Source organism: Pyricularia oryzae, chromosome 6 (assembly GCF_000002495.2).
Source record: "Pyricularia oryzae 70-15 chromosome 6, whole genome shotgun sequence".
NCBI classification, from domain to species: domain Eukaryota; kingdom Fungi; phylum Ascomycota; class Sordariomycetes; order Magnaporthales; family Pyriculariaceae; genus Pyricularia; species Pyricularia oryzae.
In genome coordinates this window covers 1,756,638-1,782,771 of record NC_017853.1, presented here as the reverse complement: position 1 = coordinate 1,782,771, position 26,134 = coordinate 1,756,638, and the positions used below count along the sequence as shown (strand labels likewise).

Sequence of the window (26,134 nt, the reverse complement as noted above, 5' to 3'; positions counted from 1 at the left end):
GGTGTAGAACTGCAGGTAATTCGGTGCTGTACGATACGGCAAATGCGGAAGGAGTCTAATTAGCTAGCGCCTTACCAACCCAGATCCAGGCCTTGTTCAATCAACGCAGCCACTTCGATTTCTCGACCTTTTTTTTTTTTTTTTTTTTTTTTTTCTTAATCCTGCTAGATGGAAACTTTATCGCCGAAAAATGAAGTGTCCGGCCTGCTCCGGCATCCGTGTATTCAAGAGACCGGAACAGGCCTTCGATCCCGACGTTGAGCCCGTCGAGTTCGCATTCGTCTACTCTTCGCTGATCAAGGGCAAGGGCAGCGGCTGCCAGATTTGCTATGCCATCTTCCGCAGCATCGAGATACTCACCGATGGCTGCCGCGAAGGCCGCCCGATGAATGAATTCCTGCGCAGTCTCGGTTCCAATTGCCTCGTGGCCATCAAATGGACCCCGGGCCGGCCTCTCGAGGTTCGCGCCGACGTAGTGGCCAATAAACCACGTGACACCCTACAGCCAGCGTCTACTCACAAGAAGCGCCCGCGTTTTCAGATGCGCCTTTGCTTCGAGCTGTTTACGGACGAGAAATCTAGTTGGTCTACCTCATTCTTCTGTCTTTATTGTGATTCTGCTTGAACAAAACCGCCTGGGCTGACAAATATCCTTGTAACCCACAAACGTAACAGCTTCTTGGCCTAGCTCGGTTCCACTGCCGTGGTTCGGGCCCGGCAGAATCATAACGAATAAGCCTAGCACCGATCGACGGACTCGTTTGATCAAGCAATGGCTGAAGGAATGCCAGGAGACACACCCACGTTGCCAACAGTGGGGGTCTGGCAACTCGTTCGTACCCAGGCGCGTCTTGGATCTGAGCGGAAACCCAAGGTCTAAAATAAGACTTCTGGACGGCTTCGATCGCAGCATGGGAGATTACGCCATCCTTACCAAACCTTCTCACAACGCCAAGAATGATACTGTCTTCCGGTCGTCCACGCCGACGCCGACGTCGGCTTTCCACTTGACTTGGAAAAACCACAAATCCTTTACCGACTCTATTCGCTGGGTTGATCTGCCCGCGGCTTTCAAGGATACTGTGGCTGTTGTATCCGAGCAAGGCATCAGGTATCTTTGGATCGATACTCTCTGTATACTGCAAGATGACGACTCAGACTACTGCGTAGGTACAACACTCGTCTGCCATAGTTTTCTTTTCCCCGAGCAGTGCACAAGCAAGGATCATGCACGACAAAGCACTGGGCTAACCATGACAACCAACAGTGGCACATCGAGCACTTGCAAGACATCTATATGAATGCCTGCCTTAATATCGCACCTACCAGGATTCAAGATGTTGGCGCGTCGTTCTTGGGCCCACGGAAGCTTTCGCAGCCGGAGGAGAAGGATTACAACATGGATAGAGACAGCACTCGGCAAAATCATGGCTTTAACCGGGCAGAGCAGGAGATGATGTCGCACGAGATCGTCTTGACCCATAAAAAAGAGAAATTCTCTGTCTACATGAGGCGCATGCTCTGCTTGAGCCATGACAGCTTCGGATTGGGCCCTGGCTGCCCCAGCGCGCATCACCCGACCACGTCTAGGTCTTGCAAGCGCAGTCGTTCTCGGCAAGATCTGGCCCTAGCACCGAACTTATTGTCGGCGTGGGGTTTTGTACAGCGTATGATGACAAAGAGGACGGTACATTTCCATTCCTCCGAGATGGTATTTCAATGCCGGTCTTGGAAATGTTGCGAATGCACTCCATCTCCTATTCGCCATAAACCCCTGAGCAATCCTAGTGAGATTGCCTATTCGAGGGTGCCGCAAATTGTGCAGGGTCATCCAATCGAGTTCATATGGAGGATGTTCATGGGCCAGTACCCCCATCTCCAGATGCCCGACAACGGAAGAAGACTTCACGCGTTAGCTGGAGTGCTGCCCTGGTTCGAAGCGCAGTTGGGTCGCGAAAGCTTTGCTGGGGTTATGGCAGCGAGCAAAACCGATCTTGCTTCAAAGCTTCTCTGGATGGTCACCAAGTCGGACAGTGACCGCAGTGAAAGCTTCAAGAGCGAGTCGTCCTTTCAGCCATCCTGGTCCTGGGTTTCCATGGTCTCTAAAGGGGTCGACACTGTGGAGATGCCTCAACGCCATGTGCACATCGACCCATCGTTCCTGGTCAATGATGTGTCCTACCGCAGCTCCATAGACGGCGTGGATGAGTTTCCCAAGCTTAGTGCTCGCTTCTGGTACTTGATGGCCAGCGGGCGTCTGATACTGGGTAAAATAAGCCCTAAATTCCGCAAGCATACCGGCCATAGCTTTGTGCCGGCAAATGAGCCACTGCTTGACTATTTCATACCACCCCCGCCCAAGCCTAGAACCCCTCCGGTGCAGCCTCCTGTAGCCTCAGTACCTCCTCCAGCCTCAACCGGATTGTGGGCACAGGGGCCGCTACTTCTTGATCCCCAGGTGTCAGCAGAAACTGCTGGTACTCGGCCGATGCTGCGGTCAGCACTAAAATCGCGTACCCAATCGTCAGGCTTTCAACCGTCGTCAGAGGTCGACCGTCTGTTCATGCAGTCCGAACCAGGACTAACACCCCGAGCCGTCTTCATGTGGGATTGCGATAAGTGGGCAGCGGAGCAGTCCTCGTCCGCCGGCAATTCGCCGATATACGCCTACTTTCTTCGAATCGGGGGCATCCGCTGTGCGAATGTGGCACACGAAGACGAGACGCAGATCGACGGTCATGTCCTGGACGAAGAGGGAAATGTGGTTCCTGCATGGGATATGGATGTCGGCTTGGTCCTCCGCAAGGGACCGATGACCAAAGCCGCGGTGGCTCGTGCAGCTGCTGTTGTGAAGAATGCTTTGCTCTCTGGGGGTAATTTTGCGCCCGATGTATCCAAATACTCTGGTCCTGGTCTATGCCTCGAACGCATTGGTATCTTTTCGGTGCCGCACCGTAGGGGCTATTTCAAAAATGCTGAAGTTCAGGACGTCACCCTCATATAATAAGGATGTTGAGAGACGAGGTCAGGGCGGGCGCGGTTCATAAATTCGGTGCCAGGATGTGTCGCTTAGCTCAGTCAAGGATCACGTTGCTGTTGTGTTCCTGTCTACGCCCAAAGCCCAAGGTCCGGACCGATAGCATCATGGCAGCGGGCATTGGGCAAAAATGAAGTGGGTTGGGTGAAGTGGGTTCGCCACGCGATTTTCTCAATTTGTTTGGAATGGCTAAACTCATTTAAAAGGAAACCCACAAGATGACGGGCGAGTGCGGAAGATACCGCACCAATAAGTCAAGGCTAGAGAGTGCCATATTCGTCTACGGACGAACGGAAGGAAGAAAAGGCGCAATCCTTGGTCACCTGGTGCTGAATAAGGGAGATTTGGCCAGGCATGGTCTAAATAGAACGGATGCAGCCCTACCTTATTTGGACCCTAACTCGGGAAGTGCCGCCGCTCATTATTTTCAGCTGTTTACGACGCCGACTTTGTGGCGCCTCAAACCCGAGAAGCCGAAAATCGTTACAGATTTCCTATAGGGCTTACGGAACAGGACAAATCAATGAATAATACAATTTGTCCCAAGAAGAAAAATTTAAGCACAATGCTCCAGTCATGGTGATGCCATCATGTGGGTAGCCACCTTAGGAGGCCAAGATTTGTTCCTAAGCAAGCTGAGTCTGGAGCTCACTGAATCAGAACATGCGCTAGGCTATCGGCAAGGTGGATCCAGGACCCCTGCTCTTTACATGCCGCCTTATTCCCGGCGGCGTGGGTATCCATGCAGCCCCGTTTTTTGTTCACATCAACATGAAGCCATTCCCATTCAATAATGATATGGTTATAGCCGGCTTCCTGACTATAAAGGGCGGAAACCGCCCACATGGGTGGCACTTCTGTGTGCCTTGCTGAGCCCGTGTACATGTGTCAAACTGCTCGAGAGCACCTCGATTTGGCCTTCAGAGATTGTCAACAGTCTCTTCTCATTCATATCTTCCCACCATAAACTTATACACAATAAAATATTTGGCCCATACTTTGACACAATGGCGGAAAAGATCGACTTGAAGAGCAGTCCCGAAAAGGGGCAGGCAGAAGAAAATTCAGTGGGCTCAACTCAACAACATCCTACGATATCTAGTGCCAACCCCAAGGCAGAGTCAGGGACCAGCCTTCATCGACTCAGCCATGCAACCCCTACAAGCGAACATCTTCCTCCCACAGCAAACACCCATTCTCCCCAGCAAGTCGGATTTGATCCACAGCCTGCCGTCACACTGCCATACCGCACGCTCAACTCGACCGCCAACATTGATGAGTACGTCACCGAGGCGCCGTCGGGTGAGATTGACGGCCCGCCCGAGAATGACGGGAGCGGACGCCGGTACAAGCTAGTCACATTTCTGCCCGACGACCCAGAGAACCCCAAGAACTGGTCCAAGGCCTTCAAGTGGTACGTGACTATGGTGGTGGCCCTTACCTGCTTCGTTGTCGCCCTGGCATCAAGTGTCATCACCGCCGATATTGCCGGCGTCGTGGAGGAGTTTGGCGTCAGTGAGGAGGTTGCGCTCCTCAGCATCACTGTCTTTGTCATTGGGTTTGGTATTGGTGAGTATTTTGGCTACATGTTTTGGATAAGAAACCGAACCCGAGGTTGTTCTTCTTCTTGTGCTGACTTGGCACCTTTCTCCCGGCAGGCCCCATGATATTTGCTCCCTTGTCAGAAGTTTACGGCAGACGGATCATCTAGTAAGTGCTTTTGTGAAATGTATGATTTTTCAAAACTTACTCGAGATCGTTCAGCTAACATGTGATGGCACCCCAAAAATAGTGGCTCAACTCTCCTCGTCGCCGTTATCTTCATCATCCCTTGCGCTGTAGCCCAAAACATTGAAACCCTTCTCGTCTGCCGAGCCATCGACGGCATCGCCTTCTCCGCGCCAATGACCCTAGTTGGAGGAACGCTTGCCGACCTCTGGCGTAATGAGGAGCGTGGAGTTCCCATGGCCGCTTTCAGTGCAGCCCCCTTTATAGGCCCAGCTAGTGAGTACATCTACCTACAAAAGCCCCGCCCCTAGGGGGAAAAAGAATTCACTTGCTGACCTCGTAAACCTCTTATTCCAGTTGGTCCCTTGGTTGGTGGTTACCTCTCTGACGCAACAGGATGGCGCTGGCTATACTGGATCCAGCTTATCGTCTCCTTTGTTGTCTGGGTCCTTATCACCTTCACCGTGCCCGAGACTTACGCGCCGACTATTCTTGCCCGCCGGGCACGTCAGATCCGAAAGAAGACGGGGGAGCAGGACCACGTCACGGAACAGGACCTCGATCTGCGTCCGGCGTCGGAGCGGCTTGCTATATTTCTCATCCGGCCCTTCCAGCTGCTGTTTGGCGAGCTCATTGTCTTCCTCATTTCGATCTACATGAGCGTTTTATATGGGCTGCTGTACATGTGTGTGATGGCATGCATTCCGTGTTATCCTCGAGAATGAGGTTCTTCATATCGTCCTAGTTGCTGACTCGGCCCAAATCTAGGTTCTTCGTTGCCTTCCCAATCATCTATCAAGAAGGGAAAGGTTACTCGGCAGGAACTACTGGCCTCATGTTTATTCCCTGTGCTGTCGGCGTAAGCTACATCCCGAGTGCATTTACTCTTCTAGCCCCTTTCTTCTAACCCTCGGAAATATCGTCGCAGGTTATACTATCCGCCTTCTGCGCACCCTTCGTGAACAAGAACTACATGAATCAGGTGCGCAAGCACAACGGCAAGCCGCCTGCCGAGGTCCGGCTGATCCCCATGATGTGCTCATGCTGGTTCATCCCCATTGGGCTCTTCATCTTCGCCTGGACGTCCTACAAGGAGCTGTCGTGGGCGGGCCCGGCAATGGGCGGCTTCTCAGTCGGATTCGGCTTCATCTTCCTCTACAACTCGGCCAACAACTACCTCGTCGACTCCTACCAACACCAGGCCGCCTCGGCCCTCGCCGCCAAGACCTTTATCCGCAGCTTCTGGGGCGCCGCCGTCGTGCTCTTCACCTCGCAAATGTACGACCGCCTTGGCAACCAGTGGGCCTCGACCCTGCTGGCCTTCATCAGCGTCGCGTGCTGCGCCATTCCGTTCCTGTTCTGGCGCTACGGCGCCCGCATCCGCAGGAGGAGCAAGTACGCCTACGCCGGTGACGACGACGACGACGCGCAGAATGACGAGAAGTCTTCGGTCGACCTGGAGAAAGGCCACAACAAGGATCCTGAGAGGGACATGGAGGATTTGAGGAGGGCGCAGAGCTACGTCAGCAATCCTTAGAAGGCGTTTGTGTGTAGTACTGTCACTGGCTAGGGGTTGTCTCCTGGCGCATTTTGTCACGACTACGATCAATCCTTATCAACCTTCACGATGTCTGGAAGCCATCGCATTCAGTGGGCACTCAGCCACATTCAGAGGGCGCCGAAAGGCGAATTCATCTCCCTTGCAGTTGCAGACGGCAAGCAGCAGGCAAACGCCGCGCAAAGTCCGCCTAGTTTAGACCCAGTATTTCCCGCCTATTTTCGGAGGATCTTGAGCAAAGGCATTGTTCTGGCATTCAGATAATGTGGGCCTCATCATTTCGAGGAAGTTATCGCATGTAATAGATAAAAGAAAACTTGTATCAACAAAGGAAGCCGTCCTGAAAAAGGCGTGTTGATTTGTTTGAGGCTCGTGTCAAGACAAAATACAGACTTTTTTTACATATTAAGTGATCTTGGAGTATGTGACATACAGAAAACAGTGGGTCTTTTTATACGCCCAAATGTTTCCACATCTTAGTATAACCAACGCGAAACAGTGTCAGGTTGTTGGCTGAGGAGTGGGATACCCTGTATATAAAATATGGTCAGCCTTGTTCTTTCACTGTTCAAAAAGTTTTCAGGAGACTTACACCAAGAACAGACGGCAATAATGGCATAGAGGCACATGAGAAGCATCCCCTCCAGCCAATGGCTCTTGCCGTCGCTGATCAGGTAGTTAACCAACAGAACCGCCACAAACATGACAGCGACCTGAAATATATCGAAGCTCAGGCCCATGGCGTCCATGTTTTTGCCCCAACCAATGACAACCAGGAGCGGGATGAGAAATAGGGCGACCTGCATGCTCGAGCCGATGGCAACACCGATCGCCAGGTCCATCTTGTCCTTGATAGCAACCGTGACGGCCGTTGCGTGCTCCGCCGCATTTCCGACGATAGGCAGAAGGATCAGACCGAGGAACTCCTTGGAGATACCGCCTTGACTGGTGACGTAGTCGATGCTGTCGACAAGGAACTCGGCACAGAACGCAATTACGACGGTGCAACCAGCTAGCAGGGCCAGGGCGACGAAAAAATGCAGCTGCGGCTCCTCACTGTCATCTTCCTCCTCCGCTGCCGCTGCCACCCTGCCCGGCTCCTTGAGCATTTGCGAAAGCTTCTCCCTGCCCTCTTCGCCAGATGGTGATATGGACTGGGCTATTAATCCGCGGCCGGGGCCGGCTAGGCCAGCCGCGATTCCATTCCGCGCCGGATTGGGAGAATGATTCCGGAAAGGCTTTGCGGGAACCTTTTGGCTCTCCTCGCCAAACACTTCCTGGTGGGTGTGCAGCTGGAAAAAAAGATAGCCGGCGTAAACAAACAGAAGGATTATGGCAGTGCCGCGAGAAAGGAGCGCCACATCGTGATCTGGTGTGTTGCTGGCGCGGTCAAAGACGGTCGGAACAATAACACCAGCAACGGCTAGCGCGAGGAGACTTGCTGCAGTTTGCGCAACTGTCTCGTTGAAAAACTGCTCTCTCCTCCGCAGACCACCAAAGAAGAAACACATGCCGAGGACCAAAAGCAAGTTCGAAAGTATGCTGCCGATAAGGGACGTCTGCACAATGACGACCTCTCCTTCCATGAGCGCAATAATGGCTACTATAAGCTCAACTGCATTTCCGAAAGTTGCATTGATCAAGCCTCCCAGTGTCTCTCCTGTCCTGAGTGCTATCTCCTCAGTGGCAAAACCCAGCATTGAGGCCAGGGGGATAATAGCAATGAAGTTGACGACGAAGATTACGATAGGGCTGACACTGGTAAAGTGCAATGCTATGCCGGCAGGAGCGGCGAATAGTAAAATATTGATCCATGAGCTGAGAAAGGTGCGTTGTAGCTGGTTGGCAATAGTAAAGGGCTCCTTGGGCTCGACGTGTTTGATAAATCGGGACGACTTCTTCTGCTTTCCGTTGTCGGCATCGCTTCCAGTTTCCGCTCCGCTGCTAGAGGGCGCAAGGCCGTCCACCGTCGTGTCCAGTTTGGGCTCCGGTCGTCTTTGGCGCAGTCCGTTCTCTGCAGACTCTGGTGACAAGCCTGTCAAGGTCTTGTTGTCATCTCTGCTGGCGTCAACGGGCTCCTGAGACTGCTTTTCGGAATTAGTAGCAGTAGGCGCAGCGCCGATGGACTCCTGATCAGTAGCCCTCTCATTTTGTCCCCTACCAGAGACTGGTGCCGTGCTGACATGCACTATTGGCGAGTGATCGATATCGTCTTCGCCGTCGTCCCTCCGTGCGCGACCACCACCTGCACCCTCGCCACGTTCGACATCGACCGGGAAGGTCTGACTTCTTTCCTTGCGCCACTGTATGTGCGCGAATGGATTGAATGACGAGTCAGAACCCTTTCTGCTGAGGGCATTGGCTGCCCGCTTAATCTTGAAGTGATTGACTGTTGGCATTGTTAGCCAAAAATAGGCAAAGGTGAAAAAACAGAGAGATGCGGGGAATGCCGAGATGGTTGGTGGTCGAATCAAGTCGATTGAATTGAGTTTGGAAAAGCAGCAGGGTATTCTGTGCGTTGATAGGACGAAACAATATAACCAGCTCGCTGGCTGTCCAAGTTGAGAGGATTTGATGAGACGCCTCTCAATTGAAGGCAGACGTAGACGCAAGGTAACATTGATCGAATGCGACAATAAAGTTGACAGGAAGCAGGAACCTACATTGCGACATGGCGAAGGACTGAAAAGAATGCCCAGCGTCTATTAAGCAGCGACTGGAAAAACGTGGAAAGCGGCTAAAGGCTCCGGGCTGCAAACTCGGCAGTCAGTCGGATCAATGTTGGTTCTACTGCGAGGTGTGGCCTCCAGAGGTGCTTGTAGCATCGGATGCTGGGCGGAAACGCGCAACTCACTTGGACTTGGTCGAGGCTCTGTCACGGATAGATGAGCGCGGGCGAGGGCCTGTCAAACTTCGTGAACTGAAGAGGTATGGTAAACAAACATTACAAGCCCAGAATTCAGAGACAAGAAGAGGGACCTGGTCGGTCTTATCAAATCTAGCGAGCTAAAAGAAAAGATGAGGAAAAAAAACACATTACAAGCCAAAAGACTCAGAGAAGAAGAAAACGGGGAAGACAATGGCAGAGATCTTTGGAACAGTCAGTCCTTTCTTTCTAGCGTCGGAGAAAGAGCCCGTGCTCAGCAGAAGAGAGAGGGAGAGAGAGAGAGCGATCCATAAGAGTCCCTGCCTGGTTTGCACGCTTGGAGATGCAATCTGAATTTAAACAAAAGCACGGCCTTGTTTGCTCTAATTGCTACCATGGATGCAACCATGTGCTGCCTCCCTTTTTTTCTGCGAGCGAGTGGGTTCAACGGACAAGGATAGGCCAACCATTGGAATTGAGCTTGTTCGTCAACGGCGCTAAATTGAGGGAGGGCGTTTCGGTGCTTGCCTACCTTACCCAACCAGTGGAGGTCACGAGATAGAGACAGAGAGAAAAACAGCAGACCCTGGCCCACTAGCTACCGGTAGCTTTTTAATATCAGGAGAATTCATACAGTCATTCATCCTGTCACAAATCTTCCAAGGAGACGTAAGTAAAATGCCTTGTTCATTGAATTATTCGCTCCTGTTATCTACATGCATACGTATCCAGGGACTTTCCTCCAGACAATGCAGGGACAAAAAAAAAAGAAAAAAACCGTCATGTTTCAATCAAGTGGATTTTTGACTGGTTGATGCTTAACCACGCGTTAGCGCCGGCTTGTCTGCCCGATTGTTGCAATGTCGCTGCTATACTAGCATCGATGACGTCGTGTGGTAGCTCTCCCGTCGGGCCTTGTTCCAGGACATAGGCGGTCAATTGTTGCAGGCTAACCACTCTCTCGTAAGCTGTCAAGCGATACGCCAGGCTCAAATTAAGAAAACAAAACTGCATCGCGATAAATACCATGCTTTTGTCGAGACATAAAGAAGAAGCAAAACACATCGTGGCCCCGCCCTATTGGCCGAGTTTGTCATTGTAGTCGGGCGATTTATACGCCAAGGAGCCAAGCCGGCTGATCGCGCGATCAAAAAAGTCTTGTTTTTGCGCCAAGCAGCCAACAGTTCCACTGTCATTGCTTGATACTTTCAACGAAGCTAAGGTGCCTTGCTTACACAGTAACTAATGCAGCCTCACATTCGCCCCTGCACCGTGACATTGACGTCGTGCAGCAAAAAAAAAAAAAAAGTCTTCAGGTGAGCGACCGCACATCTAAGCCACCGACCTTGCGTCAGTATCCAAGGCAAGGGGTGACGTAAGTCGCGAATGTATGTTACTACGTCAACATTACCTCGCGTCAAATCTCTCTAGATCACTAAGCCCACTAGAACTAGCAGAAAACGATAAGCACCTACGTAAAGTAGATAGTATTATACATGCATTATGACAGCCCTTCAGTATTGTACACTTCCCCTTCTCAACAACTGCGACGCCGCGAGCACAGCCGGGCTCTGGACTCTCTGCTGGACCGGGCTGGGAATGACAGATAACCCGTCTCCCGCGACCGAAGAAGACAGCAGCCCCTGTGGTAGCCCTCCAGATGGGAAACTCGGGATGTTGTGATCCGCAACCGGACCGGTGCCCGACCCGGTTTGGGATATTATCGTCGGCGCCATGATTGAAGACGCAGGCTGCGGCCCCGGAGCCCTGTCCAGCAGCTCGCTGTAGAAAGCCTCGAGCGCGACTGGGTCGTGACAAAACTTTTCCATCTCGAGTCTGATGGAGTTGGGCTCGTCCAGGGAAAACTTTATGAGCGCAGAGTGTACATTATGTTCTCCGCCCGGGGCAATATTGTTGCCGTGGCTGCCTGCTCCTGCGGCGCCCTGGCCAGCAGTCTTTGGAGAACCTGTCGTGTTGACAGCCCTGAAAAGTGGAGAGGACAACGGCGTGAGGTCGGCGACGTGACTATGTCCAGGTAGCCCACCATTACCGCCAGCGCCGGCGCCACCCTGCCTGTGTTTGTGCTGCTGTTGCTCTTCTTCCTTGCGCATCTCTTTGTCGCGTGCGGCCTGTGCCCGATTGCTGTAAAGACGGTTCGCGAGGATGAGGAAGTCTCCTTCGTCAGTGATCTCGGCTAGTAGGATACCCGAGCGGTGAATGTACTGCGTGTACTTGAACTCAGGCTTCCCCCATGAGTAAGTCACGTCCACATTACTGGGGAAGCTGGATGCCGACTCCATATCGAGCACAAAGTCGAATTTGCGCAGAATGGCTTTTTGGTAAAATAGCCTGGCGGGTTGGGCTAGGGGCGAGAACGATGTCGGGTCATAAAAAGTGACAGGCTGCCGGTCAGGAGGCGGCACCGCAAGTTTGATAGGAAACGGCTTTCTGAATGGGTTGACGTCGCTAATGGTGCATGCCTCAGCGATCGGAACCTCGACCAGCCGCATACCGTATAAGCTCGCCTCCCTGGCCCAACCCTCGACGGCATCCTCAATGAGCTTTGCAGTGACGTTCATCCAGTCGATACGCAAGTGGTAGCAGTTGTCGGGATTATGCAACCGGTCGTAGTGAAGATCAATACGTTCGGGCCGGTAAGATCTCTTGCGGTGATCGACATCGTACTTCATAACCTTGCTGAGCATTACCCGTGGCTTATTGCCTCCATAAGGTAATATCGGGGCCGTCGGCGTTGTCGCACCAGACGTAAGCGACTCCTCTTCGCTCAGAGTGTGGGAGATGCTGTTTCTGATACTTTCTCGAGGCGGCTGCTCCGAGATCGGGGTGGAAGGTACAGAGGCTTCCCGCCATCTCTGGTTAAACCAAGTACTAGGCTGTGGCTTGGCAAAGTCGCTGCTGATCTGGTAGAAGTACTGCCCGTCTTTGAAGCGATGTCGCTTCTCGACGTGGACAAAAATCCCGGATTCTCTCCGGGTACTGCCTTCTTTTTCCTTGTCTTTGTCCTTTTCTTTATCCTTATCCTTTTCCTTATCTTTTAGCTTGTCCTCATCCGAGATCATCAACACGTTGCCAAGGGCTTCCGCCTCTTCTCTGCTGTCCAAATCCTCAAAATTATCCAACATCCAATCAATCATGTCGGAGCCAATGAAGCAGTTGTAGTGCAAGCGGAGATGCCATCTACGATTCTGCATCCGCACTCCACCATTCTCGACAGGCTGTTGGATAGCCTCGGCCAGCTGCGCCAAGTTGAGGCTGGATTTGCGGAACTGGTGCTTGTTGGTCACGAGCTGTGCCCGGCGGTGTCCCGCTTCCAGTCCCTCTAGTAGAGGCAAAGTTTCCAACTCAGCAGCAATGACCACAGATGGATCATCCGTCTTGTAGACAATATCCAAAGGGTTGGGGTCCTTTCTATGTCGAGGTCCGAGATCCTGGAATCGTCGATCCGAGGGTGGTATATAGCGATGCTTCTGCCAAAGTTTACCCAGTCGTCGGGTGCCTTCGATGCGAGTTTCTTCTTCCTTCTCTCCCGCAGCCGGGTCAAGTGAAGTTCTGTTGACAATTGGGATCAAGACAAAACGAGCTCTCCAGAACCGAAAGCTTTCGGACAGCTCCAGGTCATGGCCAGCAACATACGAATCTATGTAGTTCCAATTCCGCTCCGGTTTGGGGGTTGCAATGTCGATCTGTCTGGCGACGTAGTCCTCGTCCATGATTGTGCGGATCGCAGGCTTATACACTTCGGGTTGCTCCAGGTTGGAAGCTTGCAAAGCTGGCTTGCGGGTAAAAATATTGACCTCCACCTCGGTTCCATTGACACAGGACAGCTGATGAATAGTGTTCCCCACAGAGAGGAAGATGCTGGTTCCGTCCTCTGCACTATGATCTCTCGACAAAATGTCTGCTATTTTCATTTGTTTCTGGCCAAACGCCTTGGCAACTGCTTGGCCGACGACGACTTGGAAACCTTGGGAGAAACGTAGACTGATCAGCTCTTTGAGTAGCTCTTCTCGCGTTTTGGGTTCTTCTGTCAACTCGTCGTCAAACTCCTGCGACACATTGTACGGCTGCCTTTGGTATTCCGAATCGAACTGAGCTTGGGTAGGGAAATGTTCTGTGGTTAAGGGAACAGCAGCAGGGGTACATAACGACTTCCACTTCATCACTTTCATTTCGGACGGTTGTGGAAAGACGTGTTGCCAGCGGCTATAGAGGTTTGTCTCATCGACCTTGTTCGCCTCCGGGTTGCAAGGGTTGAGGACTGTGAGCCAGGGTGAGACGGCTGCGCTAGGGGACAAAATGGCTTGTTGGTCCGGCATCTCCCCAGCTCGAAGTTTGGATATGCCAACCTTTTGGGCATCCTCTGCCCTCAGTGCGTTGGAATACTTGATCTCTGGTGCATCGGGGGCTGCTCCTGCATGTCGAATTACAGAGGATGAAATCATGGTTCCAACCGTGCCGAATAATGTCGAGTCTGAGGATTGAACGTTGTTCCTAATATGTATAGGTCGACTGGGGGCGAGTCTAGAGGAGCGGCCAGACTCTTGAGCTCTTTCGGCTATCGGTGAGTCGCGAATTGCGGTCAGTGCCTGGGGCGACTGTGAAGTCTGCGGATTTGACTTGATCGGTGTCATCCGCACTGGAAGCGGACTACGGCTTCCCGATACAGCCGCCATCGATGTTGCTGCAGCAACGTTCTCAACTTGTACCTCTGCCACAGCGACCTTGGGTGCGGCAATGCCAAACCCTCGCTGACCAAGGCTTATCTGTCGCATAAATTTCGGAGTCTTGCCCGAGGATGTCTTTGAGCTTACGCTGGGGTGTGGTGATTGGTGATGATTGATCGATACACGCCTCTCCGAGATCATGGATGCCCCAAGGTAGCTCCCACTTTCGACTCCGTGCATCCTCACGTTGTCAGCATTGTTCTGCGGCCTAAATCCCAAGTGGCGTCTGGAAGCTGGGAGGTGTGCTTTGGTGTCGTCATATTCCTGAAGATGCCGCCAGATGGTCTTTTCCCCTGGTTTCGCATGCTTGTCTGGCGCAAACTTTTGAAAGCCGGATACGTGATCAACTAGGCCGCCTGTGTGCCGCAAGTTTGGTATCAATGTAATGCCGTCAACGTCGAAACGTCTAAACTTTGCAAGAGGTAGCGGCTGGATGAGCTTGCGTGGAAACGACGGATCAGCATGAAGCGGTGTTGTTTCGATCTCATTCGTTTCCAGCACGCTCCTCATTTGAAGATCATACATCCTGCATCTAATGGCAAACTCATCCTGGGAATCCTGACAAGTGTTGTCCGAGGCTGAGAGCGCTATGCCCTGATACGAGAGGGCTTCATCAGAGTTACCCGTCCAGTAAGATACATGCAGCCACTGTGGTAAAGCGTAGCTCCATTCGTCGTTGCTAGCATGGGACATCAGGGATGATTCCACACGAGGGGGGACACTCATGTTTTTGGTTGGCGAGAGAGAGGACCCAAGGGCACTGGTATAGCTGCCGATAGCAGGTGTATGATATTTGGGCGTGCTGCCGTCGTGGAAATGCGTTTTGATCTTTTCAGAATGGCGTCTCCCCTTTTCTGGCACTTTTTTGTAGCGGAAAAGTGGCACTGAATGTAGTGGTATCTTGGGGACGCAGATCAAGTCGATACCTATGCCATTTCCAACAAGGGCTTCGGTTGTTCTTCGGAGCTCCTCGTAGTCTACTTCGAAAACCCCAGCACCGGGACTGATGACAACGACAGAAATGCCCGTTCTCATCAAGTCCCTGTCGATGTAGTCATGGGCATAGACGGTCGACGCGAGGTTGATTGCCTCCAGGAAGTTTCCATGGGTTGCGAGTGAGGATTCGGCTCTGATTTGCCTGTGGTACGGCTGTTTGGTGGCCCCTTCTTCCGATACACTCTGCATCGGATTTAACGCCTGCTGGTGATGAAGACTGATGTCTCGCCGGAAGATTCCAAATTCTCGTTTGAGATGATACAGGATGCTCGTCCATTCGACACTAGTCTTTTCGCTAACTACCACACGATAAAAGTCCTTATATGGCCGCTTGCTTCCGGACTTTTGGGTGCCAGTAAAGTACGAATCGTGCAGAGCCGTCTCGGCGAATTCGGTGGATATGCCAGTGTCGTATTCGACCCGAGCAAAGAGCACGATGCTGACTAGATGCTTCAGCTTCAGCGCCATCCACTTCTTGAATAGAGCAGGCAGGAAGCCGTTAACCACCTTGTTGAACATGATCTCGCCAGAGCCGTCAGAGTCAAAATCCCACATCTCGCGTGACATCTGTATGAAGAGTATGTAGCGGGCCGACTCGCTGCGATATATGGGCCTCGTGTGTCGGCCAAAGAAGGCTGAGCGTACTTTGCGCCCGTCTACAAAGACTGCCGAGATCTGAGCCTTGCAGGTTCCCAGGAAGTATATCACTTGTCCCTGGTACACGGTTCGCTCGGACAACTCCCCGACGGCCATGCGCCACATGTCGGCTCGCGAGAGGTACTGGTCTCTGAAGGACAGTTCCACGTGGGAAGCCTCTATTGATGGGTTGTTGGCATCCTCTGGAATTAGGTAGACGTGACCACCTTTTTTCATGCCGAATGCCTCAGCAACATGCTTGGCGACATACAGCTCTACTTTGGGATGGCGCAGCTTCATGTCTTTGGACATGTCCTTGACAATGAACAAATAGCGTCTGTCAGTGGTGGTAGTGCTGCCAGTTTGCGATGCGTCCATCGAGCTATCATCCCTATCTAGATGGTCCTGAGTCGGCATCTTCCGCAGGCTGGCGTGACCCGACTTCTCGGGCGGCACCTCGATGGCCATGAGGCTGCCGGGCTTGATGCCATTGTCGAAAAGATCCAAGTTAAGAAGGACTTCGTCGCGGGAGAAGGATTCATTGACGGTGACGGTACACTTCCGCTCCTGGCGCCCATTTCTGGGATGAGGCTGATGATGCATGTGCCTTGTTGTGGAGCTGCTCGTTGTCGTGTCCGGGGTTCTAGGAGCGCCGGCGTCTACACTGGGGACTCGGTCACGGTCTCGGTCGGCCTTGGTCGTCCCTATGGACTGACGGAGGCTCGATGGACCGGGCACATTCCCCCGAGCATTTCGATGCATTTGGGTTAAAAATTACAGAGACTCGATTTGGCCCGAGCCAACCCCGATGCGTTCCTGGGCTTCGATGATCGTCATGGTGCAGTCAGTACCTACCATTTGCACGTGCCCAGCTGACGCGACTTTGGATAGATGCGTTAATGATGCCCCACACTGGCCCACTCAACTGGCAGACCAGACACCGTTTGTGGAACAGACTTGCGAACTGTATGGGTGGGTCCGAGGTTTCTTCAGTCATTTCTCAAAAGCCTTTGAAGTTGGCCAAGTCGGCTTTATCACTCATTGTTGCCCTTAGGGACGGCGGGAACTTGCAGCCTCTTCGGACCAGGACTCTAAGATCCGCCGGACGGGATTATTTTTTTGACAACAAAATTTCCGCCGATTCTATGCAACGCCGTATCTACATCTCTTTCTTTTTTCTTTTTTTTTGTCCTCACTTTCTTAGCCTCCGGCCTTACCTGGAGCTCAGAGATGGTCGTCTCTTTTTGAAGAAGAAAAGAAAGAGAAGAAAGGCGGCTATCCACGAGTGTGTTGACTTCAATCTACCTCCAAGGTCCTTTGCTTGCCAGCTTGAGGTCATGCCGTCGATTGACGAAATAATAAGCAATCGGTTGTGCAACACCAGCCACTGCCGGCATCCTGTTTCGAGACGGCTACACAACATGTATGCAGACTTACCCCGGATGGTTTCACCTGACTAAATTACCTTGCCTCAGATAGAGCTTCTGCCTTACCTAAGGTAGGCACCTGCCTAGGTAAGGTAGGTATGTAAGATGCCTTGGGGAAGGATCGTTTCTTCATCCACACCGACCAAAAAGGCACTCTGCACTTTTACCTTGGTTTGTTGATTACCTATTCTTCTTTTTCTCATGGTAAGCTGCGTTCGGAAAAATGATACAGAGATGATATTAGCGTTATCCTTTGGTTGTCAGAGTATGTATCATTGCGAACTGCCCAGTACGTGTCTAACCAGGTTTCGGGCACAATGATACGAGCTTACGCGTAGAACAAACAGTCTTCTGGTCTGGACCGTGTACTCTTCAAACGTGTTCGACAGCACTTGAAATTCTCTATGTACCTGTTATCCTATTCCCTAAACATCTGCAGAAGTTAATGGCAGCAGGTATCCATGGTGGTGCTACTTCTAAACTGGCGGATACTTGCCGTTTGACCAACTGCTTGGTCGTTTTCCATTATCAGCTGAGTGTTTGGGCTCGTAAGGTAATATCCAAGGTAGGTAAGGTAGGTACCTACCTAAGGGTTGCTGGCGACTTTTGGTTTGCATGCAATCTAACCTGACCGGAGTCAGGATTTCTTTAGCCGAATTCCAATCTCATCGCTTGCACGCAGGTCAGACAGAGAGGCTTGTTATTCCATGCTGGGTGGCTGGACCGGGACTACATTGCTTCCTCCCTTCACGGCGACAGGTTCTAACCATTCGAAGCACACGGTTTCCATTTCACAATTTTGATTCCCAACCATGGGTGAAATTCCATTTAAAGGTTTTGCGAGAAGATAAATGTATCTACCGATGTGTATCGGCATCTTAGCTTCCGGACTTGAACATCTCTTGCACATCCCGAAGGGAACGTATGCTGGTTCCGCAAGCGCCATCATCGAAATTGGCACGGTTTCTTTTTTGCACCTGCCACGTACAACTCGACCCCAAAACTAGCACAAGCGCAGACCGTATTTTTTTTTTTTTTTTTTTTTTTTACAAGGCACCAGGTCATGTATTGTTCGAATTAGCATTGCGTCCAGAATCAGAATTATACTCAGCACCGCTTTCATCTTCGCAGACAAAAAGCAGCAGCAACTCACTGTTAAATCCGAGCATTTTCCTCACCTCAACGAGGTCTGCAACCAACCAGCTTACAAAAATGGTGTTTCATATTAGCCGCAAGTCCAGAATCATTATAGCCATCAGTATATCGGCGCTGTTCTTCATAGCGGAGCTCTATGGTGAGTGGCAGGCACTGTATTAGACGGTCTCCAAAAAAAGGTCTGGGTCTAATGCTCTGTCTCCTCTACCAAGTTGCATTCAGGACTCGCTCGTTAGCCCTCATGGCAGACGCCTTTCATTATGTAGGAGACAATTGCACTCTTTTTTCTCCAGCGGGCCAGACACTAAAAGACTAGCACAGATCAACGATGTTGTCAGTTTTGTAATAGGCCTCGTGGCCATAATGGTTAGTTTTTTCTTCTCTGTCTGTCTCGGATTTCGACTTGATCAAGAAACGCCTTGCTCACTGCCCGTGTCTCTGCAGCTATCTGAACGGAAAGAGACGCCCCCAGAGATGCTCTCTTTTGGCTGGCAGAGAGCAACTATACTGGGCTCTTTCTTCAATGGAGTTTTCCTTCTTGCTCTTGGTCTGAGTATCTTTCTTCAGTCCATTGAGCGGTTTGTATCTCTTGAACGTAAGTGGTCTTCTATCTCATCAACTATGATATGAGTAAGGCAATTGCTGACCGTAGTCCAGACATGGAGGATCCATTCCTGGTTCTGATCATGGGATGTATCGGCCTTGGTCTCAACATAATCAGCATCATATTCTTGCATGGTACAGTCTCTGTATTCTGCGCTGTCATTTTGCTTCTTCAAGACACAGTTTTTGCTGATGACGGAGACGTGCAGAACATCATGATCATTCCGGTGGACATTCTCACAGTCACTCACACGGCGAGCAACATGAACATGTAGGTATTACCGAAAGATCTGGCGCACCAGGTGGCAATTTGGGCTGAGATTGTAGCATTTAAGACAAGCTTGAACCTTGGAAACTTTTTATTGTGCTGACTTTATCACCAATAGGCAGACGAACCAATCAAGGACGATCCACGGCACGTTATGGATGCACATGCTGAACATGCTGAACATCGGCACCACCTCCAAGTTACCCTGGCCAAGGGTCATGCCCATGATCTTGGTATGACCGGAGTGCTACTTCACGTGGTCGGTGATGCGATTAACAACTTGGGTGTTATACTCGCTGCTGTCATCATTTGGAAGACAAGCTCGGAAGCCAGGTTTTACGCGGACCCCGCAATTAGCACATTTATTGCCATTATGATCTTCGTTACGGCAGTCCCACTGGTGCGGAAGAGTGGTGAGATACTATTGCAGAGTGTCCCGGTCGGTCTCAGTCCGTCTGATGTTACGCACGATCTTGAGAAGGTCAGTTTCCAGAGACGATTCGGAGGCCTTTGATCTCGTAGGACCCCCCCATTTGTTTCGAATCAAATCACTGACATTTATGAATATCTAGATACCCGGGGTCGATTCGGTTCACCACCTCCACATCTGGCGCCTTGACCAGACCAAGACGGTCGCATCTGTACATGTAGTGGTTCAGGATGAAGCCATTTCAGACTTCATGACAAAGGCCAGAACGGTGACGGAGTGTCTCCACGCATATGGAATTCACACTGCCATCATTCAGCCCGAGGTTGCATTCCATCAGGGGCCAGCCCTGCCAGCAGTAATCTCTGATGAGGATCAGGCTTCAATAGGGATCTCAACGCTAATTCCGGCGTCATCCTCGTCTTCTTCTAGAACTAATACGGGGCAACGTGGCACAAGATGCCAGATGCCATGCAGCAGTCTTTGTGAAGATCTCAGGTGCTGCACTTAGGAGGTCCAGAACCAGAATGAAAGTTGCTTTAGTGGGTTGGGCGAGGCCTCGGACGCTCCATTGTTACTATGAGGTGTGGTTTGGCGTACAGGGACTCGGGAGCATTGCATTGGCGGACAGTAGGGACGAGAGATAGTAACCCAATGAGGATGATCCGGACACCGTTGACCCTAGTTTTTCATCCAAGACTTCCAGAGTTGCTCAAAATATCGGGTTCGCACGAGGCCGCGAATTGAGTGACCTAGAGCTGTTACACGTCGCCTTTCAAGAACAACTATGTAGAAACCCTTTTTGCAAGTCGGGGCACAATCAGGTGATGTGTATTCGAGTGTGAGTGTGAGTGTGAGGTTCTTGTGGCGTAAGACAGTGCAGTAGACTTCAGCTCACCTTGGCGAGAAATAGAGAAATGTTGTTCGCTTTTTTTTTCAAACGTCAGGATCTAGCCTAGGATAAAACGTGGCTTGCGAATCATGAATATTGCCGCCAATGATGAGTCTGAAGCTTTTGCCCCTCTCCGATGAATGATGCCCTCGATGCACATGCCGGACGGAACAATCATTCCTCGTGCCTCGTGGGTTTTTATTACGACCAGTTCTAGCCTACTTCTTCGATATGTTTAAAGAAAGATACTGCATGGTAGAAATTTATACAGGATTATGTAGGTACATGTCGCCTGGACTCACCACTCACAATTCACCTACCTGTACGACCTCTAGCCGTTCCAACCGAAGTTTCCATTTGTGGTTGCACCAAAATTCGGCTAATCGCATCACAAAAAGGCCCTTGTACAGGCGTTACCGACTTTCCGTTGTGCAACATACAAAAAGGCGATTCGGGCCCCAGACCTATCAGATTGAGGCTCTTGTACCAAATCGAGATGGTTATGTGACACACCTGTGGCAGCTTTTCCTGCCGGATCAAGTAAAGTTATTATGTACGGAGTATGCTAGGGAGTTTGCGGCTGGTTTTTTCTTGGGTTCCACAAAACGGTTTTTTTTTCTTTCTTTTTTTTTCTTTTTTCTTTCTTATTTAGTTATTTTTTTTTTTATGCAACTCATCAGCTAAGCGGCACATTACGACCATGCATGACGACAAGTTCCCCGGTTAGCCTATTGGAGAAGCGAAGAGAATGAGAAGAAAGAAAAAAAAAGGGTCCCTTGAGTGGTCAAGGGGGTGAGCCGATTGCCCTTACGAGGCGCCTTTTTGTCCCACGCTCATCAGCCGGCCGGCCGCGGAGTATGTTGCATTAGCATGGGAAATGCGCCGCGGCGGCACACAGCAGAGTTTGGCGGCGGCCATTTCGCTCCCACGCTTCCACGCCACGTTTTTCGGGAGATGGATTTTTAGCGTGTCTGGAGGAGATATGGGGATCTTTGATCAATATCAAATTGATCCAGCAGTTGCTACCATGCTGTTCAAGTTTCACGTATCATGGGTTCTGGATTCACATACAAACCATTCGGATACTTCGTTTGTAAGAAATTAAAGCTATCCAATATTTGCTCATGTTGCCACGCTCTGAAGAAAAAAAAAAGAAGAAAAAGAAAAAGAAAAAGGAAAAGAAGTTGAGAAACTTGAAACTGACTTGGGAGGGGGTTTTCTTCCATCAAAGCTTGTGATTTTGCATCGTTCTACACCAGTACCTACCTTACCTATCTCACAGGGCTACAATTCAATGGCCTCTCAGTTTATTCTAGTCTAAAGTCCATGACATGGATATATCTGCGAGCCATCCAGTTCATAGATGGCAAACGTCAACGTCTCTACACCTGGGAATCGCGATGCCAGCTCCCATGTGTTATTCCTTCGCAATTAAATTACCATTTATTCATCTCTTGGGACACCGGTATGGAGATTGGACAACCTTGTCGCCTCTTTGAGACACTGGGGTTTCGTTGGAATAGGGAGGTGGGTTCATACTTGAGATTGATCGGCAACTAGAACTTAACAGCTGAGCCATGTTTGCAGCTCGATGAATCAGCCAAGTCAGTAAGATGATTATGCTTACGGGCTGTCATGTACCAAACACCAACCACAGCTGTCTTGAGGCAATCTTTTTGCCATTGGGAATCTTCGAGGAGGAGCTGAAAATTATCAGTTTTGCTCAATTTCAACTAGATTAGACTAGATAATCTCTATTAGACCTAGTTCAAGATTTCATGCATAAGACCGTGATGGTTTTGACAGTCGTGAAAACTGCTATCAGATCAGCTCTTGTTTCTCCTTGTCGTGGCAGTCATCAATGAGATACTCAGTATACTCGTTCGATAGGCAGATAGCAAGTGAAGACCACAGGCAGGTAAAGTAGGTAAGGTAGCTGACAGGAGGCCCCCGATCGCTTGCAGTAGTAAAAGTCTTGGGTCGCCTCCCACCATGGTATTTTTCATTGCCGGGTAAGACGTGGCAAGGCTCGTAGCTACCTTACCTAGAGGTATGTACCTAAGCATCTACCTATTCACCTCCATAGAGGAAAGAGGTACCTGATTATCTACCTGCTAGAATGGAAGCTACCTACCTAGGTATACAAGCAGATAGATAAAAAGTAGCCATGTTTGAGAAAATGGCGTGACGTAGACTGCTCGCTCCAATGGAATATATTGCCCTCGTGGAGCAGTCTTGACTTACCACCATACCACCTCTCGAAAATGCACCTCAGGGTCCATCTTGAACGACTAGCAGCCGGCTACCTGTTCTACTGAGCCACGCAATATCGTATTGTGTATCACGACCACCCGACTCACATCGCTACTCCCGCCCGACGTGTTCTTGTCCCTCGTACAGGGCCAGGTCTCGACCGCCATCCGGTGTCTGGGTTGCGTGGTAGCATCCCCCATGAGTTGTTTCTTTTCTGCTACCTTCCTCACCAATATCACCTTAAGTCACCTCAGGTAAGGTACCTGGGTAAGGTAGTTTCGCAGTCGCCGAACTTGTCGTGTGTGCCTGCCTCCACCACGGTGAACATCAATACAACGAAACAGAAAGAAAAAAAAAAGAAACAAGGAGAGGAGGACAAGAAAGAAGCCACGATGGCCAGCGACGAACAGACCTCAACTACCCCCATCACGGTGGTTCTACCCACTGTCACTCCGTCTACAAACATCTCCAATGCCGCAGACACTGCTCCATCTTCTCGATCATCCTCTCGCGCGTCAACATCTCAAAGACTTCATTCCCTAGATAACACCACAACACACGTTAGCCCCACGCATTCTTTGAACGTATCCTATCCAGCCACCGAAGCCTCGCACAAAAAGCAAACCTATCCACCCTTTCAAGACCACTTCTCAGCCTCGTCAACCAGACGTTCGAAACCAGAAGACCAGAGCAGCCTTGGCCGCCCAGGTTCCAAAATGGCGCTGTCTCCTATCCTCCGCAACCACGGCACGGCCGCACTCGCCGAGCTTGTTGGAACCTTCCTTTTCCTCTTCTTTGCCTTCTCCGCCGCCGGGGTCGCCAATGCTGTGCCGCCTGAGTTTAGCGATGGCATTGCGGTGCCCAATATTGCAGCGCTTCTGTACATATCGTTTGCCTTTGGCATCTCCCTGATGGTCAACGTCTTTGCCTTTTACCGCATCTCGGGTGGTCAATTCAACCCTGCTGTAAGTCAATAAAACCCAATCCCTGCGCCGCAACATGTATGCGACGCCTATTTATCCACTGGGTAAGGTGCTTGCTGTGTGTGTTTTCAGCACTGACCAGAAATTCGTCAAGGTCTCGACGGCACTTTGCTTGGTTGGCGCAATCCCGCCGTTGCGTGCCGGGTTCTGCATTGTGGGCCAGATTGTTGGCGGCATCATTGCCGCCGCCGCGGTCGACGGTCTCTACCCTACGTTCCTGAACGTCGAAACCACTCTGGGATCTGGCGTCTCGCCGGCCCAGGGTGTCTTTATCGAAATGTTCCTCACAACGCAGTTGATCTTGGTCATTCTCCTGTTGGCAGTTGAGAAGCACAGGTTGACATACCTAGCTCCACTTGGCATCGGCTTTGCCCTCTTCGTGACGCATCTTGCTGGTAAGTGTTGTTCAGACGTGGATCGATGCTAGGATTATGCAGATGCTACATCCGCATGGACTGGGGCTGATCGTTTTGACTAGGTGTATACTTCACTGGAGCCTCTCTCAACCCGGCTCGTTCCCTGGGTCCAGCCGTCATCAACCGCAGCTTCCCTTCCTACCACTGGATATACTGGATCGGTCCCATGCTCGGCGCTCTCCTTGCATCGGGATTCTACACCCTTCTCGATTTCTGCAAGTGGAAGCAGGTCAACCCTGGCCAAGACTGGGACGGCATTGGCGAGAAAGAGGCTCAGAGGGACGACTTCGACGGAGCCCGCGATCCCTTGACGAGGGTCGCTTGAGCAACCAACCAGCCGCACTTGGATGCCCCTCCAAGAACAAGATTGCTTTGGCTTTGACTTTTTGTTCGCGTCCAAGTTCGCAAGGATATGTTACTGGATATTGTTTTGTTTTGTCAGAGACGACACCAAGATTGATGACTGATGACGATAATTGCTGCAATTTTTTTTTTATATTGGCATTTGGCGATGTTTTGCAAGAGTGCGCGCTAACTCGAGGCGAAGAAATGAGACTGGGCCAACTGAAGGTTGTCAGCACCGTCACGACACACCGCTGGCGGTTGAGGGTATCGAATGGTTCTCAAAGATGAAAGTTGCTTTGCTTTTTTTCTTTTGGTTTTCGAGGGACTGGCGCATGTTCCTGGCCGGACTCCCCAAGCATTTTACGTCAGCATGTAAAAGTTAGTTGGTTACCTTGCAGTAGTTAGTTCTATTATCCATACCAGTAAAGATGAGGCTTTGTCTACTACCGTGCTGGGGATGGAGTTACTTTTGGGAGCCAACCTAAAATTCGTTCCGCTGTCGCGTCAGATTGAACTCTACCTGTATACCTCCGTACTTCGTAGGTAGCACTAGATACAATATTCTCATGTAATGTTACAATCCATGTTGGTTTGCTACACACGACAAGCTCGTGTGGTTTTGCTGACATGCCAGGCTTTTCCAAGGGGGCGCAAACGGGACGGCCCAGGGATCCCGCAAGCCCGTAAGCTCTGAGCCAAGATCTTCATATGACAAGGAGGTGACGATTAATGATGTTGAAAAGTCCCTCGACAACCCAACTCGGCATCCGGACGGAACCATACAGTGATGGCCAATACTTGGCAAGAACAGAGCCAGCTAATGAGAGCGAGGCGATTCCGAGAAATGGGTGGCGACAGGAAGCAAGTCGTTGCAGACGGATATGACATGTCCAATTAACTGTAGTTTTTTGAAGGATAGGGAGACCTACCCAGCGTGATTTTACCTATTGCTGCTACGTAGTATACAGGAAATGGGGGTTTTTTTTTGCTCCCTTCCACGAGAACGATGTGATAGGATGCACCTGTTGTTTTTTCAAGTCATTATTTGCCGCATCGACCGGTATACAGAACAAGCCTCGTGATCTGACCGTCCTTGAACCGGTGTGCGAGGCCGCATGAACAGGATAAGTGTGTGGTCTACCTGCAAGTCTTTTTGTACGCGCTTGGGATTTATTGCGTCGACCTGTGCATTTTTTCAAGGAGTACATGTATGGTTTAGGTGAGCGGTTTGACGGGTTGAGCGAGCGAGTATGATGTAGTACGGTTGCAGTAAAGGACCTAGGCCGCCTTCGCAATGGGAAAGAAACCAACGTCAAAAGGTCTGCGGGTTGACGAGCGCTTGCATTACGCGGGACTGGGAGTTGAGAGTTGCGTCGCAAGTGGACCCCCCAGCATGGGTTCAGGTTCATGAACAGCACATCCCTGTGCACCCACGTTGTCGCTTGCACACCGCATTTTCGTGGTGCGGGTCATTTAGTTGGGTCTTGGGATTTTTTTGGGAGGACTTTTTCTGCCTGCTGGCTTTTGCTAGGAGAAGTGCTGGAGGGCTTGGAGGGTCATGTCGCCCGCCTCCCCCGCCCCGCCATCGCCCCGGGCGCTCGTCAGGGGGGCCAGAAAATCGGGTTTTCGGTGGTTCCATCATCCCCCCTTCTGGCGCCCAGTGGCATGGGCGCCAAAGAAAGAGTCTCCCACCCGTCGTCCCCCAGTCAAAATCCAAACCGCTGGAGATCTATTGCCCACTTTCTCGTGGTAATGCGATTTGATTCCCCCTCGTGCACATCAGCCCCCATTTTCTCACT

General features: G+C 51.0%; 8 protein-coding genes across 8 annotated transcripts; 4 read left to right on the top strand and 4 right to left on the bottom strand.

Annotated features, from left to right (window-relative positions):
- Positions 1-2: 2 nt before the first annotated feature.
- On the top strand, positions 3-3,885 carry MGG_17678 (uncharacterized protein). The gene is made up of 3 exons (XM_003719625.1): positions 3-581; positions 676-1,166; positions 1,268-3,885. Exons 1-3 carry the CDS (start codon positions 191-193, stop codon positions 3,002-3,004), a joined length of 2,619 nt encoding a protein of 872 aa, XP_003719673.1. The 5' UTR covers positions 3-190; the 3' UTR covers positions 3,005-3,885.
- On the top strand, positions 3,838-6,716 carry MGG_17677 (uncharacterized protein). The gene is made up of 6 exons (XM_003719624.1): positions 3,838-4,606; positions 4,696-4,747; positions 4,830-5,041; positions 5,123-5,450; positions 5,534-5,624; positions 5,694-6,716. Exons 1-6 carry the CDS (start codon positions 4,045-4,047, stop codon positions 6,300-6,302), a joined length of 1,854 nt encoding a protein of 617 aa, XP_003719672.1. The 5' UTR covers positions 3,838-4,044; the 3' UTR covers positions 6,303-6,716.
- MGG_04159 (calcium-proton exchanger) lies at positions 6,537-9,710 on the bottom strand. The gene is made up of 4 exons (XM_003719623.1): positions 9,178-9,710; positions 8,987-9,074; positions 6,916-8,712; positions 6,537-6,853 (listed from the first exon to the last, which is right to left on the bottom strand). Exons 2-4 carry the CDS (start codon positions 8,994-8,996, stop codon positions 6,825-6,827), a joined length of 1,836 nt encoding a protein of 611 aa, XP_003719671.1. The 5' UTR covers positions 8,997-9,074; positions 9,178-9,710; the 3' UTR covers positions 6,537-6,824.
- An 846-nt stretch (positions 9,711-10,556) lies between these two features.
- Positions 10,557-16,428, bottom strand: MGG_04160 (vacuolar membrane-associated protein IML1). Its single transcript, XM_003719622.1, has one exon. It carries the CDS (start codon positions 16,326-16,328, stop codon positions 10,704-10,706), a length of 5,625 nt encoding a protein of 1,874 aa, XP_003719670.1. The 5' UTR covers positions 16,329-16,428; the 3' UTR covers positions 10,557-10,703.
- A 1,777-nt stretch (positions 16,429-18,205) lies between these two features.
- Positions 18,206-20,042, top strand: MGG_04161 (cation efflux system protein czcD; the record flags this gene model as incomplete). The annotated part of the gene is made up of 8 exons (XM_003719621.1): positions 18,206-18,287; positions 18,361-18,410; positions 18,470-18,514; positions 18,593-18,743; positions 18,935-19,022; positions 19,138-19,252; positions 19,336-19,500; positions 19,592-20,042. 8 exons carry the CDS (start codon positions 18,206-18,208, stop codon positions 19,955-19,957), a joined length of 1,062 nt encoding a protein of 353 aa, XP_003719669.1. The 3' UTR covers positions 19,958-20,042.
- Positions 20,043-20,396: 354 nt separating this feature from the next.
- Positions 20,397-21,256, bottom strand: MGG_17676 (uncharacterized protein; the record flags this gene model as incomplete). Its single annotated transcript, XM_003719620.1, has 3 exons — positions 20,397-20,562; positions 20,852-20,866; positions 21,150-21,256. The coding sequence occupies 3 exons, from the start codon at positions 21,254-21,256 to the stop codon at positions 20,397-20,399; spliced, it is 288 nt and encodes a 95-aa protein (XP_003719668.1).
- Positions 21,257-22,983: 1,727 nt separating this feature from the next.
- MGG_04162 (aquaporin) lies at positions 22,984-24,733 on the top strand (the record flags this gene model as incomplete). Its single annotated transcript, XM_003719619.1, has 3 exons — positions 22,984-23,556; positions 23,669-23,969; positions 24,104-24,733. 3 exons carry the CDS (start codon positions 22,984-22,986, stop codon positions 24,313-24,315), a joined length of 1,086 nt encoding a protein of 361 aa, XP_003719667.1. The 3' UTR covers positions 24,316-24,733.
- Positions 24,734-25,111: 378 nt separating this feature from the next.
- Positions 25,112-25,628, bottom strand: MGG_14909 (uncharacterized protein). Its single transcript, XM_003719618.1, has 2 exons — positions 25,477-25,628; positions 25,112-25,357 (listed from the first exon to the last, which is right to left on the bottom strand). Exons 1-2 carry the CDS (start codon positions 25,541-25,543, stop codon positions 25,230-25,232), a joined length of 195 nt encoding a protein of 64 aa, XP_003719666.1. The 5' UTR covers positions 25,544-25,628; the 3' UTR covers positions 25,112-25,229.
- Positions 25,629-26,134: the final 506 nt, after the last annotated feature.